General features: G+C 51.2%; 2 protein-coding genes and 1 long non-coding RNA gene across 5 annotated transcripts in view; 1 reads left to right on the top strand and 2 right to left on the bottom strand.

The window, feature by feature from the left end:
- The window catches only part of LOC148183752 (uncharacterized), a 74,259-nt gene extending 67,987 nt beyond the window's left edge, over nt 1-6,272 (bottom strand). For all 3 annotated transcript variants that reach the window (XR_015773226.1, XR_015773224.1, XR_015773225.1), the window contains exons 1-3: nt 6,183-6,272; nt 5,503-5,640; nt 4,068-4,219 (exon numbers count right to left, since the gene is read on the bottom strand). This is a non-coding gene — a long non-coding RNA (uncharacterized LOC148183752). The remainder of the gene's footprint in view (nt 1-4,067; nt 4,220-5,502; nt 5,641-6,182) is intronic.
- Nucleotides 6,273-6,348: 76 nt separating this feature from the next.
- Nucleotides 6,349-9,432, top strand: ADO (2-aminoethanethiol dioxygenase). Its single transcript, XM_014261522.2, has one exon. The coding sequence runs from the start codon at nt 6,356-6,358 to the stop codon at nt 7,094-7,096; it is 741 nt and encodes a 246-aa protein (XP_014116997.1). The 5' UTR covers nt 6,349-6,355; the 3' UTR covers nt 7,097-9,432.
- Nucleotides 9,433-11,697: 2,265 nt separating this feature from the next.
- On the bottom strand, nt 11,698-13,603 carry EGR2 (early growth response 2). Its single transcript, XM_005532992.3, has 2 exons — nt 13,280-13,603; nt 11,698-12,946 (listed from the first exon to the last, which is right to left on the bottom strand). The coding sequence occupies exons 1-2, from the start codon at nt 13,455-13,457 to the stop codon at nt 11,748-11,750; spliced, it is 1,377 nt and encodes a 458-aa protein (XP_005533049.2). The 5' UTR covers nt 13,458-13,603; the 3' UTR covers nt 11,698-11,747.
- Between the last annotated feature and the right edge of the window lie 1,327 nt (nt 13,604-14,930).

Below are 14,930 nucleotides of genomic sequence, written 5' to 3'. Positions count from 1 at the left end.
GAGTGGAAGCTAGTTTTTAAGAAAAAGTGGAGTTTCTGCATCAGTTTCTGCTGGAATTCATTCTAATTTTCCAAGAAAAATCTACCACACTTCTGTTACCATGCTGTGAAATGCAAAAGTAAAACCAAGATATCTAGTATCTGAACTAACTTGCCATTATACCTTGATAACCTTGTGTTTTTTTCCTCAGTCATCCTAAGTTATACATTTGCAGAAGTGGCATGTTACGGACAGGCATATTATTCTACCCTAAAAAGGTCATGTGATCATGTAAATACTCTGAGCATTAAACCAAAACCAGCGAAGGTCAGGTTTATGGCTCTGGCAAAGATTTGTCATTTCCAAACTTGTGACTTATCACTTTGTCCTTAAACACACCACTACTGTCTTAATTTTTAAAGAAATCAAAATTTTTATATCAACATTTCAATCCACACTTCAAAACTCAGCCTACACACTGCACTGATCTTCCAAAGGCTTTTGTATGTCCCCTTTAACAGCTATTCACCTGCAGCTGTATGTCATGGAATCAAACTTCCCTCTTCCCTCCTTGCCTCATTCCCTGCACCACTCCAACTCACCCCTTCATGCTGCTTCTCTGGAACATCCCCCAGACCTCATTCACTAGCATTTCACCCATACAAGCACCTCTTCCTTCTCTTTTGCCTTGACATTTTTCTCTAATAATTGCCAATGATTTCTAATTGTTGTCCTTTGATTTGGAAGTAGTCAGACGCTGGTTGCTCTCTCAAAGGGATATCAGTGCTATGCATGGGTAGCTGTAACTGTTCTGTGGGTTTTGGGCTTTTTCTTCTGCTTTCCTCAGTCCACCTTGCTTGTTTCAACACTTTAATAAAATTTCCTTCCTCCTCACAGAGGCATGGAGCCTAACACAGACCTTTTACCCATAGGACAGAGAAGGATTTTATTGGATTGAACAATTAACCTAAACCTTACAAACATCTGAAAACACTAAAAGAAATTTCCATCCCACTAAGTTTTAACATTAACCTCTTTTGCTGCTGAAAATTAAGTCTTTCCACAAAAAAAAAAATTAAAATTTTAAAATATTCTTTGGCTGTTCTTTCCTTCTTAAATTTATCATTGTTGATTACACCTATATAGATCCCCACTGGGATAAACTTGATCCCAAATCATTAAGAAATTAAGTAGTTCTCTCTCTTGCTGAAAAATAATTCTTAAAATAATGTGTTACATGCATAACCAAAGGCAACCAAATTACTATGGCCTTACCTGCGTGACAACCATACCCAGTCCTCACTCGTGATTTTGAGAAAGAAAAGCTTAGTGTCAAGATACTCTGTGCTGAAGCATTTTTGTCAGTGAGGGAAGGCTATGAGTGAGCTAGTGTGAGTCAATGGCACAGCAGTCACTGGAACAGGATTACTTTAGACCTTGCTAACAAGGTTGTTCCAGAGTTGGTGTGTGACCACTACTTAGCATAGCACAAGTAGTGGCAGACCCTCAGCTCACAGCCTCTGGTACCCCAGTTAGTGAGCAACCCGCTGCTACATACTGCCAACTTTCAGGCTCTGAGAGTGGAATCACACTCTATCCTAGGGCAAAAGTGCTCTTTTACTGCACCTATCACACAGCAGGTAAAAGTAAATACAGCACTGAGGTTGGTGATAATGAGAGACCAGGCATGCACAAAGACACAGGGCTTTCCCTGCAAGGGAGCAGCTTCTCTGCTCCTCACACCCAGGACTGGCCCTATAGAGTGAGCGAGTTCAGAAGGCATACAGCCATGGCTAACTCATAGCAGCCATCACCACAGTCTAACCTGGGCAGCACCAGAGACATCAGCACAGATCTGATTTGCACCAGTGGAAAGCATGAAGTCAATGGAGGTGAACTCAGATGATCAGAATAAGGCTCATTATGCCTGCAAATTCATGCACAGGGAGTTATATTCTGCACAGTCTTTCCTACTCTGAATCACTGCAACTCCTGCTCTAGGCTGTTCTGTAGCAAACTGTCAATAAAACTCATTAATGATTTGCTTTATATAGAAGTAGTGCATTTAACTGAGGAGCTACAACACATAGTGAGTGCAGCAAGGGGTGAATTACATAGTTCATAGAACGGCCTGGATAGGTAGTGACCTTAAAGATCATCTACACCTAGTTCCAATTGCCCTGCCATGGGCAGAGACATCTTCCACTACACCAGGATGCTCAGAGCCCAGTTCAGCCTGGCCTTGAACACCTCCAGGGATGGGGCAACCACTCAGGGCAACCTGTGCAGGGCCTCAACACACCCACAGTAAACATCTTTTTCACAATATCTACTCTAAATTTACTCTTTCCATCTAAATCCATTCCCCCTTGTCCTGTCACTATATGCCTCAGTAAAAAGTCCATCTCCATCCCTCTTGTAGCCTCTCTTCAGGTACTGGAAAGCCATAATTAGATGACCCCCAAGCCATCCATTGTCCAGGCTGAACAAACACAATTCTCTCAGCCCTACCTTGCAGGAGAGTTGCTCCATCTCTCTAATCATCATGGTTGCCTCCTCTGGACTCTCTCCAGCAGTTAATGGAATGCAGGATGCATTTCAGTAAAGTGGTAAAGGTGAGTGGGAGTCATAATGTTACATAGATCTGCTTGATGTTTGGTATATATATATGAACCTAATTCCCCTTTTTATTTCAGTGTAGTTGTATCTAGCACTCCCCTGTGTTTCTAATGATATATAAATTCTCTGATGACTAATTGATAACCAACTTTCTTTTACAGAAGTTTTACTAATGAGTGGAGAGCCAGCAAATATTACAGATGTTGTTTGTCTTCTCTCTTTTTAGTCCTGTTATCATCGGAGTCACGTTTGGCTAGCCTTCCTATCTAGCTCCTTCCTTGGTGGCAGCTATTAAAACAAAAACAAACAAACAAACCAAGCTATTAAAACAAAAACAAACAAACAAAACACAAAAAACCCCCACACCTTTGAAGAACCAGTGGCAGGAACAATGCAAAAATAGATGCTCTTTGACAGAGATTCTTGGGTTTTGTCCTATGTAAATGCACATCTGCAGCTGTTGGCAACATTATGATGGAGGATGGGTTCTGTACTGCCTGTCCAAACTCTGTGTATTGTAAAATATTTTGGTGTTATGATACAGTATTTAGCAATAGGTAACCACAGACTTTCTACACAAGCAGCTGTCATTTTCATCCACTACAGATGGTTTTATCTGATGGTTACAGGGAATTCTAACTTCTCAAATGAAATCAGGAGGATATGGGCAGCAACCCCTAGAAGAAAGCAAAAAATAACCAGTGTTTTTCACAAACTTGGAGGGAGTTGTAATATATAACAGCAACAAAGAAGCAAGCACTTCTTCACAGTTTGGAGTCCAGGTAGAAAGGGGAGGAGACTGAAAGTAATGGGGTTGGGCAGGAGAAAACAGCTGTGACACTTCTCAGCACACAATTCTGTGACATTCTCTTTTGGTGTGTGGAGAAACAAAACAAACACAGGAGGAGACCAACACCATAATCTCACCTCTCACTCACTGGTTGTATCATTAAACCTCCAAGCTGAACTTTGGTCATTGCATGACCAACAAAACACAGCCCCAAAGCCTAGCCGAGCAACTACACCATGATTTTTTTTTCTCACATATGCTCAAGATAATAGAGGCTAGCTAAGAATATGGCCTCTCAGAAGAAAAAACATGTCAATTTAACTGCCAGTTGACTGGACAGTTTGCTTTTCTGTTGAGGTTGGTTTGTCGGTTTATTTATTTTATGTCCAGTTGTCGGAACATTACTGCACTGAAAATATGTGGGTGTGATACAGGATTTAACTAAATCAGTAATATATTTTTGTCTGCATCTGTTAGAAATGGCAAACAATACAGCAGTTAAAAACATTGGTAATCATAAGATGATCAACTACACAAAATATAAACCTTATCACCAGTTTAACATGGCATCAAGATTGTACACATAAAGACATTCTTAAAATCTTAATGAATATCATATTTAGAACCTATGATTCATGGTTTACAGAGTGATAAGTAGTTAAAGGGTCAAGTAACTCACCTAATACCACTCAGCAAGGCAAGAGCAAGCTGAGTTCAGATTCAGGATCCTGCTTTTCCATGCTGATCTTTCCTTCAACTGCAAGTTACTCCAAGCACACAATCTGCTACAGATACCAAGCATTTGTTTCCATAAAGGAGCTGATTTTTGTGCTGCATAGAAAAAGAACCAGTTTGCCCAAAAGCAAGTATTCAAGCACTCACTTGCAAGCAAAGTGCAATTGTTGAGGCAGGACACAAATAGGTAGCCAATAAAGAATTTATCATTACCACTGATAACAGTAATGCCAAAAATTCCAGTGCACATCTTAACAATCAAATTGACTGCCCCTGTGAAGGGGGCTGAATAGAAGAGCACACTGATCATGGAGCCTTCCAAACCTTCGTCTTCTGATAAAATGCCAGTTGCCACCCAATGCAACAGTGATGAGTGTCCTCAGCAGTTCATTCCCATACAGGAAGGCTCACAGACCTTTAAAGACTCTCCCTCCCCACTCAGGATAATTCCCCCTCATCCTAAGCATCCTGCCATACAGCCTTGTTCCTGCCAGGTATAGAAATACACACAATCTTCACCCTGTGCTCCCAACACTGGCACAGGGCAGACTTAGAAATCACTTAGCACTTAACAAACAGCTGAAGATTGCAATATTTTGTGGCTTCAGGTGGAACTTGAAAACAGCAAGTCAAATGAATATCCTTCTCTGTAGAGGGAGATGCAACTATGCCATAACCTGAATTTGCATTCTGTGCACTGAATTTATTTATAGAGGGCAGGAAATAGTTCTGGAAAAAGAGATCAAGACACATCTTTGTCTACAGCATCAGTATTTCATTCTGGACCATCACATGTCATGACACTTGTACTTCTGATTCACGTAGAGTATTTATAGTTCATGTAAGGGTGGTCAGATACTTCAACAGTTGCCCAGAGATCCTGTGGATACCCCACCCCTGACAGCTTTCAAAGCCAGGTTTAATGGAGTCCTGAGCAACCAAATCTAGCAGGTGGCATCCCTGCCCATGGTGCTATGTTCCAGGAATCAGATGACCTTTAAGGTCCCTTCCAACAAAAACCATTCTATGATAATGTGTAAGAATACTGTAAAGCCATGCATATCTTACTTAAGCTTAATGCATATCTTATAACTGGAGTTTGCCTTTAATCGAGAAAATACATTCATCTACCTCGTTTCAAAAGGAAGTTTTTTAACCTGGGAGGCTGCAGCCCCTGGAGTCACATTTGATTAAGTATTATCATTCAGCTGTGATCTGTTTAAAAAATCACAGCACAAATAGGCTAATTCCTTACTTCAAAAGAGTGGATTTTTAAGCATGATCTGCTACACACAGCCACACCAATTAGAAAGAAGGTAATAGGATCATTGCCATAAATATACAAATTGAATAAAAACCTGGCAGAATAAATGCAGTACCCTTTTTGTACATTAGCCTGAAACAACCAGCAGGTTCCACCAAGCTGGAGCTGAGCCAACAGATTATCCATCGTTTCAGTCATACATGGATTCTCTGAGGATCGACATCTGGAACTCTGTGTGCTCTTTGGTGTTCACCTGTAGTTAAAGGTAACGAATTCAGCCACAATCACACTCAAAAGTGACCAAAAGAAGATGCATGAAGAAGATACATGCCGTACAGCACAACCTCGACCCAACACTGAAATGAGAGGCAGTGCCACAAAACTCGAATCTGGTAAGTTTGCCCAAATGGTGTGGTTATATCAAGCAATTAGTATTAAAATAGAAATTGTCCAGTTGTTATATGCCCATGACACTGCACCTGCACTACCTTGCTCAGTTTTTCATGGCTTGACTACAAGCCAGGCAACAAGTTGCTCCTGTGCTTCCTCAGCCCCGCACAGGGGTGCGGGAGGAACACGTGTCATGGCCAACTTACTGGCGTGGCTTCCCTGGCCTCAGCGCAGCCCCCCAGGACAGCCATGCCAGAGCCTCGGGGAGCGGGACCCCTCAGCCCCGGAGCAGCGGGCGCTCCCGCAGACCCGTCTACCCTTACGCCCGTCTCCCCTCACCGCTCAATGGCAATGGCCACAAGCTCTGGGAACTGGCCGGCATCGCAGCCGCTCGCGCCCCCTCACCTCTGCTGCCTTATCTTCTCCTTCCTCCGCGCTCCCCCGGCCGGGCCCTAGCCCGGACTACGAGCCCCGTGGTGCCCGGCGGCGGCGCAGCTGCGCGGCGGGCCGGGGGGCGGTGGCGGAAGCGGCGTTGGGTCCCGCCCGCCGCGGCCGGGCCGGGCCGGGCCGTTGCCGCCATGCCCCGGGACAACATGGCCTCCCTGATCCAGCGGGTGGCGCGGCAGGCACGCATCACCTTCCGCAGCCCGGCGGGCCCTGCCTTCGGGGAGAACCTGCACCGCCTGCAGCAGCTGCTGGACGAGGTGCGCGCCGAGGACTTGCACTTGGCGCCGCGGGGCCCGTCGGCCGCGGCGGCGGCGGCGGGCGGGGGTCCGCCGTGGGCCGGCGTGGTGCCTCCCGTCAGCTACATGCACATCTGCGAGACGGAGAGCTTCAGCATGGGCGTGTTTCTGCTGCGGAGCGGTGCCTGCATCCCGCTGCACGACCACCCGGGCATGAACGGCATGCTGAAGGTGCTGTACGGCACGCTGCGCATCGCCTGCATGGACACGCTGCCCGCCGGGGCCGCCGCCGTTCCGCCGCCCCCGGCTGCTGGCAGCGGGCCGTGCCTGCGCGCCCTTTTCCGCTCCCGCCAGCACTACACGCCCGCCTCGCCGCCCTGCCTGCTCTCGCCGCACAACGACAACCTTCACCAAATCGACGCCGTGGACGGGCCTGCCGCCTTCCTTGACATCCTGGCGCCGCCATACGACCCCCAGCACGGCCGGGACTGCCACTACTACCGGCTGCTGGAGGGGCTGCCAGCGGACGTGGAGCCGCCCGCGCTGCCGCGGGAGGTGTGGCTGATTGAGACCTCGCAGGCCGCCGACTTCTGGTGCGGAGGCGAGCCCTACCCTGGGCCTCGCGTCTGCCTCTGAGTCGCCGCCGGCGGCCCGTGCCGGGCGGCGGCCGCTAGGGACGATGTGCGCTCGCCCCGCCGAGAGGGGAACCCGCTGCTCGCCGCCCCCAGCCCGGCCGCCCCCTGGAGCCCACCGGACAGCAGCACCGCGGGGACGCAGTGTGTGCGCCGAGTGCGCGAGTGCGCCGTGGATCAGAGCCTTCCTCTGATCTCGGGCTTCGTGAGTCGGGGAAATAAAGCGCCAGAACATCTTTATGCGCTTGGCGCCGAAATGCGTGAGCAGCACGACTAAGCTGCTCAGCTGAAGGGTCGGGGAAATATTCCAGCATCCTGTGTAAATAGTTAGGGCCACGCATCAGGGTGCATCAGGCTCCAACGGGAAAGTAAATGCAGTAAGATTTGTCACAGGGTGCCCCGGCTTTTCCCAGTGGATCTCCCACTTCCAAAGCCAGCTGACACCACAGGACCAGGGAACTGTACCTGAGTCTGGGAAGAGGGGTTGGTCTGGCTACAGCCTTTGAGAACTGTCTCCAGAGTGATTCTCAAGAAAAGTTGTACCCTGCTAGTAAAAAACAAATCCAGAACAACTCCTGAGCCAGGACATGCTCCTCCAGTAAATGCCAGTGATCAGTCCCCAGGGCTGGAGTTAAGGAAATTACTGCTCCAAATGGATGCTGTCAAGTTCAGTTACTTTTCAACAGTTTTTTAATGTGTCATATACAAGATCTTACTATTGCAACTGAGAATTGCTGAGTGCATCTATGCATACTTCCTTCAGCAAGAAGGAGACAGCTGCTAATTAACCTTGCTTGGAACCTCTAATGCAGCAGTGGCAGAAGGTGGCAGAAACTGGGCATCATAAGAGAAAAAACAACTATCTACTCTTGTGGAAGCTATTCTAGAAACACGGCGTATTTGCAAACCCTCAGTATACAGCAGTGCATACCTTAGATACTGATAAGATTTGACCTGATGTCTTTAAAGTGTGGTCTGTGTTTTTATATGTGAACGCTTTAGGCTTTTGAAGCCTTGCAGTTTCCCTCTTTATAGTATTTATAAATACTACTTTTTCATAAGGCTTTTAAATAAATGTAGAGTAGAAGAGACACCGTGAATTTTGCCTTGCTATGATGGAAACAGTCTGGAGATGCAGTTTGTCCACAGGAGGGGATACAATCTTTCTAATACAGGCTAAAGTTTCTCTACAAGTGAAATGCCCCATCTGTGCTGCAGGGACTGGTCTGGTGCCTGTTCATCCTAATGCACATTTTGTACCACAAACCCAGGCCAGGGCAGCCTTGGACATCTTAGTCATGATGTGAGAAGTCGAGTAAAAAACCACAACTTAGCAACCTCCTAAGTGAGGTACCAACCTGCTCCAAAAATCATTTCACAACTGGCTTTACTTTTCTGTGTATTTATAAAAGCAGACTTGTTTTTCCTGTACAGTGTATGTGTGAATTTTTAAATGATTCTGATACGGCATTGCTGCTTTTTTTTTTTTTTTTTCCTGGCCTGCATAAGAATGAATGCAATATACAGTCAGCATTATGCATGCATGGATAAATTCTTTTGCAAGGAAAAATTGGTAGAAATTATTTCAGGTGGTTTCCATATATTCTTAGAGCATTTAAAGGTGTCTGATCTTTCTGCAGCTGGCTTACCTGTTTTTCTTGGAATTCCCCTTCAGCTTAGCGTTAGTTAATGTTTAACAATTCTTGATTGAATGTAGTCATTAATTATAAGGCAATGCCTCCCTGTGTTACAGCCTGTTTCTACCTCTTTCCAAGCCTAATGAAGACGGTTGCTCTTTTTCAGAAGTCCACAAAGAAGACAGCATAGTGGTGCATGCAAACAGCTGTACTGGAAAAACAAACTGTGAGCATTTTTTATCCCATTTACTCTATCTTCCCCTTAGGTCTTTCTGCTGAGTTTTTAATTTTTTTGCCCCATGTGTAAAACCTAGTCAGGATGTTTAGTGGGACAGTATTTAATGCATCTTTCTGAAGAGGACAGCATGGTCATGCTGTGGAGTGCTGTTAACCATGGCAAAACCAGGTTTTTTTCTTGGTTGTTTTTTTGTTTGTTTTTTTTTTTAATTAAGGTGTTAATATCAAAATACTTAAAGCTGGAAACATAGCAAAGAAAACCTGAGATTCATTTTTTTAAAAACCTCTGTGTAACTTCTTGCTTACTCACTAATTGAAACTTACTTCCTATGTTCTAGATATCTGTTAGCAGAAGATTTAAGTCTGTAATGCCATTCCTTCTCTCTGCAGTCTGGTTATTGTGTTTTCACAACAGCAAAATAACTGTTATTGCTGAATTGTAGAATAAATACAGGATATCTCACCACCGACCTGTCATTACTTTCCGTCACAAGTATGCTAGCCTTGAGCCATGTATGGTCAGAGCTCTAGTTTCTTTTGCCTGACAGTCTGAACAGTGTGACTGGCTTTTCCTTGGGAGGTGATGCGTAGAACAAGATTCTCAGCCCAGATCAATCTTGCAGGCAAATCCAGGCACATATACTATTGCTGCTTTTGAAGCTGGCTCTCGCTGTAAGGAGAGTGTAGGATCATTGATATTATGCCATGTGAGGTGCTCTTGTAGCTGTACACTAGTCACCAGCAGTTTCCTTAGTTCAGCTCTTTTATGATTTCTGTGTTGTTTATATCATTTTTGCTTTTGATGTGGGTTTAATTTTGTAGCATGACTGGAGACAATAGTTTGGGGAGTGCAGGGGGAGCCTTAGATGGTGTGTCTGGGTAGCTGAGACACCAGTTTTGCTTAAGATGCTCTCGTGTGTGACCAAGCTGTGGTTAACCAAGGCTGTGGCAGTACCTGCAGAAGCCCAGCAGGTGAGGAGGCTGCAGCTTCTGTATGACATCCCTCCAGCAGCAGGTTGTGGTTTCTTGGGGGCCAGGACCACATGGGATCACATAGCAAAACTGCAGCCCAGGATCTGAAGGCTTACTTGTGCTGTTAAGGTGGATGGCGGGGCAGTAAGTGCAGCTTCTCCTGCACAGGCTGGTCCATGCCCAATTTTAGAAGCCATCCTGATTCTGAACCAAACATGTCACTTCAGCTCCCACTGAAGAGCAGCTGCCCCAAAAGCCAGCACAAGTTCCAGAAGATGGGGAGCAGGGTTTCTATCAGAAAAGGCTGCTGCTGGGGCTTTGCGCTATGGGACCTAACACCTGGGCAAGCAGAGGCTGGGAAAAACCAAGCAAGGGCTTAACCCCTGCACCCTGCTGTGCTAGGCTGTGGCATTAGCGATGTGGTCCATCCTGCACAGGTCACTTCTGCAGTGCGGACCGCACTGGGGATCTTTGTGGCAGAAATGCAAGCGCGCGGGGTCCTTACAGCCCTGTACCGATGGCAGGATCCAAGGGTGGGCCGAGGCCGGCATAACATCTTAAAAAACAATAAAATAAGTTACCAAAAAAAAACCAAAAAAAAAAAAAAAACCAAAAAAAAAAAGCACGATATTGTGCCCATGTGGGTTCAGCAAAACAGTTCGGCTTATGCCGCGGGGGTGAGCGCCGCCGCCCCGGGCCGCTGTGGAGCCCGCGGGCGCCCCGCCGCCCGCGCAGCCCCGCGCCACCGCGAGCCGCTTCCCCCGAGTGGCCGTCGGGTCGGCGGTATTCACTGTTCCGGTGCCCACTCGCGGAGGTTGCCTGGGGCGGATCGTAACCGCGGAACAAAACAGAATGAGTCAAAAAAAACCCGCCCTGCTCCCTGGCTAATATAATCCTCTCGTCTCCGAGGGAAATACCCGCGCCCAAAAGCGAGTGTTTGTACTCTGGGGCCGAGGCCGCAGGTTTTCCACGCCGAGGCTTTGCGGGACAGTGTGCCCATCGGACCCGGCCGGGCTGCCCCGCAGCCCTCCGCTGCCGGGACCCGAGGCGGGTCGGGGACGAGCGGGGGACACTCCCTCCCTGGGTGAGGCTGGGGAACCTACAGAAATAAACATTTAAATTTAGCATAATTAAGAGATTTATTTGTCGTCCTTTATAAACTTTGTTTATATCTATCCTATTGTCGAAAATTTTATTTACAGTGTGACCAGAAAGATTACCCCCCACCTCCCTCCTTCCAGCCCCTGTTAGTGGTTGTGTGTTATTCGTGTTATCTGCAGCGCACTGGGTCCCGGCCGACCACAGCCGCCGGTCCCAGCCCGAGTATTTTCATCCTGTCCCAAGTCCTACTACAAACGGAACACTTTTAAGTCACCAAAAAGAAAAACAAAACCAAAACCCCGAACCAGTGCGTACAAAAATATAGTCTCTAAGAAAAAAAAAAATCCCAATATTAATAGGCAGAAATGTACAGCCATACTAAAACCAGGGAGGGAAAAACTTTCCGGTCTCGGTATTGCCGCTGTCATCGGAGCGGATCGGTAAGGCACCCCCCACATGCAGACAGGGGACCGGGCTCTACACCACACAAGGCACCAAGGACACCTCACCACGACGGCACTGCATGCATCCATCCTCCCGCCGCAGCCCCTATGTACACCCGCCGCTCTGGCCCGCTCCGGCCCGCCCCGACCCGGGAAAGCCCCGCGGCGCCGCCAGGTGCTCGTCGCGCCCCGCCGGGCCCCGCTCCGCTCCGCGCCTGCCGCTTTCGGTGCCGGCTCCGCGCTGGGTCCTGCGCGTCCCGCGCCGTCAGGGCGTCCGCGTCCTCGCCGCGCAGGGGGCCAGGGCGGCGGGCCCGCTCCCGCCGCCGGGTTGCGAGCACCCGCCGGTGGCGGCGGCTCCTTTCCGTTCCTTCTGGCGCAGGTGAATCTTGGTGTGCCGCTTCCTCTCGTCGGAGCGGGCGAACTTCCTGCCGCAGAAGTCGCAGGCGAAGGGTTTCTCGCCGGTGTGCGTGCGGATGTGGGTGGTGAGGTGGTCGCTGCGGCTGAAGTTCCGCATGCAGATACGGCACTGGAAGGGCTTGTGGCCCGTGTGGATGCGGATGTGTCGGGTGAGCTCGTCGGAGCGGGAGAAGCGGCGGTCGCAGCCCTCGGCCGGGCACGGGTAGGGCCGCTCGTGGACCGGCGTCTTGCTGGGCCTATTGGGGTACTTGCGGGGCCGCAGAATGGGCCGCAGAGGCAGGTGGTGCGGGCTGTAGGCGCCAGCGGGCAGCCGGGCGCCCGCACCCTCGCCCCCGCCGCTGCCTGGAGCGCTGCCGGGGGCGGCGCCCGCCGGGGGCGCCCCCATCGTGAAGTTGCGGATGGTGGAAAGCGGCGTAAGGGGCGGCGGGACGCGGAGCGAGTCGAGGGGGCAGGGGAAAGGCTTGCGGTCGGGGCCGGCGTGGAGCTCCCGCTGGCACTGAGGCGGCGGGAAGAAGCCGCCGTAGTCGGGGATCATGGTGAAGAGCCCGCCGTCGGCCGCCGTCGCCTTCGGTGATGGGTAGGAGGGTGGAGGGGGAAAAGGCAGTGCCCCGCCGCCGGCGGCGGGCAGGAAAGCCGAAGAGGAGTCTTGCGGGTACAGGTCTCCGCAGCCCGAGTAGGGCGGCGGCGGAGACGAGTAGAGATGCTCCAGGTCGGCTGGTTGGCCCTGTGCCATGGTGCAGCCGAGGGCCCCGGCCAGCGGGTTGGGGGACGTGGCGGAGGCGGCGGTGGCCGAGGAGGCGGCGGCGGAGGAGGCGGCGGAGGAGGCGGCGGAGGAGGGCGTGCTGACCCCCTGCAGGATCCCCGCGCTCACGATATTGATGATGCCCTCGGGGTAGCAGCCAGCGCCAGGGTACTGCGGATCGATGGAGAATTTGCCCATGTAGGTGAAGGTCTGATTGCGGGAAGTCGGGGCATTGGGCGCGAAGCCGCCACCGTAGGGCAGGTCCAGGGCCCGCTTGTCGCCCATGTCCACGTTGATCATGCCGTCTAGGGGGGCAAGGAGCAGGTCAGCCTTCCGCGCCGACACACGCCGGACGACCGGCACCAGTCCCAGCCACCGCCCGCCCCAGCGCTGGGCTGCGGCGCGCACATGTTGCGCTCCGGATGCAAGGGGGCTCCGCGCCGACTGCAACTTCTCCCCCCGAGCTGGGTGCGGAGGTAGGGCTGCCGCGAAGGGTAGGCGGGGACCCCGGCCGGGCGGCGGGAGAACCCCGGAGAGAGTCCCTGCGCCCCATCCCAGTCAGACTCCCGCCCGCCGCCCCGGTCTTCCCTCCGCTCCCATCGGGCGGCCCGGCCCGCACCTGCGAGGGCTCCGCTTACCTCCTGCCACACCGCTCATCTGGTCGAACGGCCCTGCCAGGTCGGCATTGGGGAAGATCGCGACCGAAGTTGGCAGCGGGGCTGAGAAGTCATCCGCAGGGTAAATGCCCTCGGGGAGCTGGTGCACGAACCCACCGAGGGTCACCGGGATCTTGTCTACCGCCTTGGCGGTCATCATGGGGGCAGCGGGGCGGCCGGGGGAGCGGTGCTCCTGGCCGGTGGTGAGCACTCAGGGCGGGGAGGGGAGGGGGTGCTTCCCCCTGCCTCCCACTACCAGCGCGGGGGGACCGCGGGGAGCTGGTGCGGCATGTGCGGGCGGGCGGCCGCCCCGTCGCGGCGGTGCGGTGCCCCGGGAGCGCCGCGCTCCCGCCGCAGCTCGCGCTGGAGGACAAGTCTGGCGGTAACTATTTATGGGGGCCCCCTGAATGCCCGGGACGTCACTGCCCATATAAGGACTGAGGAACGGGGCCCGGCGGTCACGTGGGCGCCCGCGTGCGGGGACCGCCGGCCCGCGCCCGCCCCGACCCCCCCTCTCCGCCCACCCTCCGCGCCCCGCGGGGGCGGCCCCGACCAGCCCCGGCCCCACTCGGCCCCCGCCACCGCCCGCCGCGCCGCCCAGGGGGGTATTCCGGTGGCGGGGCCCTTGTCCTAAAAAGGCGAGGATCCGGCCCCGCCCCTCTTGTCCTATTAGGGCTCGTTCCGGAAAATTTTCAAAAGGTTCGGAAAAGCAGAGGAGGTCCCGGGGCCGCCCCGCCAGACCCCGCTCACTTTCTCAGCAGCCTGTAACCGCAGACCAGCGGCGGGTGAGGAGACAACCGCATCCACGGAATGGAGCTTCTCTTTCCCAAATAAATAAATAAAAAAAAAAAAAAAAAAAATTTTTTTTTTTTTTTTTTTTTTCTGAATTATGGGTGGAAGAAGCCGCGCCGCGGAACAGAGCGACTTGGCGGCGCTGCTTGTTTTGGAAAGTGTCTGATCTATATATACCGTGGCGAAGACGGAACCGTTTGCTCCGCCGTCGCTGGGTTGTTAATGTATCGACTGGCACAAGCGAGGATGGGACGGGGAGGGGTGGCGGGGTAACCGGAGTGCCCCTCCGCCGCCCCACCTCGTTCCGTTCTGACCCTACCGCTCCCGCTTTGCTCTGTTCAATCTCTTACTCCCAGTTCCCATCCTCAGTAACATTTCCACTCCCGCTTTTGCTTTATTTGTCCATGATCCCCTCCATAACGAGGGTATCAAACCACAGAGTGCTTAAATTCTGGCTTTTTTTTTTTTTTCTCCGAAGTACTAAAAATAACCTCCCTTGTGCCTCCTTTCCCAGGAGAAGCTAAGCTTTCATACACTGTTCCCAAGCTTAGAGCTTGCAGCCCCTACAAGCTGCTGATGAGGGTGTCAAATGTAATTATTTTTGAAAGCTGTATCCCATGTCAGTAATCTCATTATTTGGGGATATTTTATCTCGTGGCTGTTTATTACTGCATTGAGGAAAGCAACTCTCACATATGGTCTGCAGCATGTGAGGCCCCTTTTCAATAGTCTGCAGTGAAAAAACAACCCATTGACAACCCAAGCAACAGCAAGACATGGCAACACGTAAGAGATATTATGACAGTGCATTCCTGTTCCAAAGCAACAAGCCCGAGAATAC

This window comes from Pseudopodoces humilis, chromosome 9 (assembly GCF_049639895.1).
Source record: "Pseudopodoces humilis isolate 2021_Gansu_Grassland_sample_001 chromosome 9, ASM4963989v1, whole genome shotgun sequence".
Classification (NCBI taxonomy): domain Eukaryota; kingdom Metazoa; phylum Chordata; class Aves; order Passeriformes; family Paridae; genus Pseudopodoces; species Pseudopodoces humilis.
The sequence above is the reverse complement of the archived record's forward strand: the minus strand, read 5'-3'. Positions and strand labels throughout refer to the sequence as shown.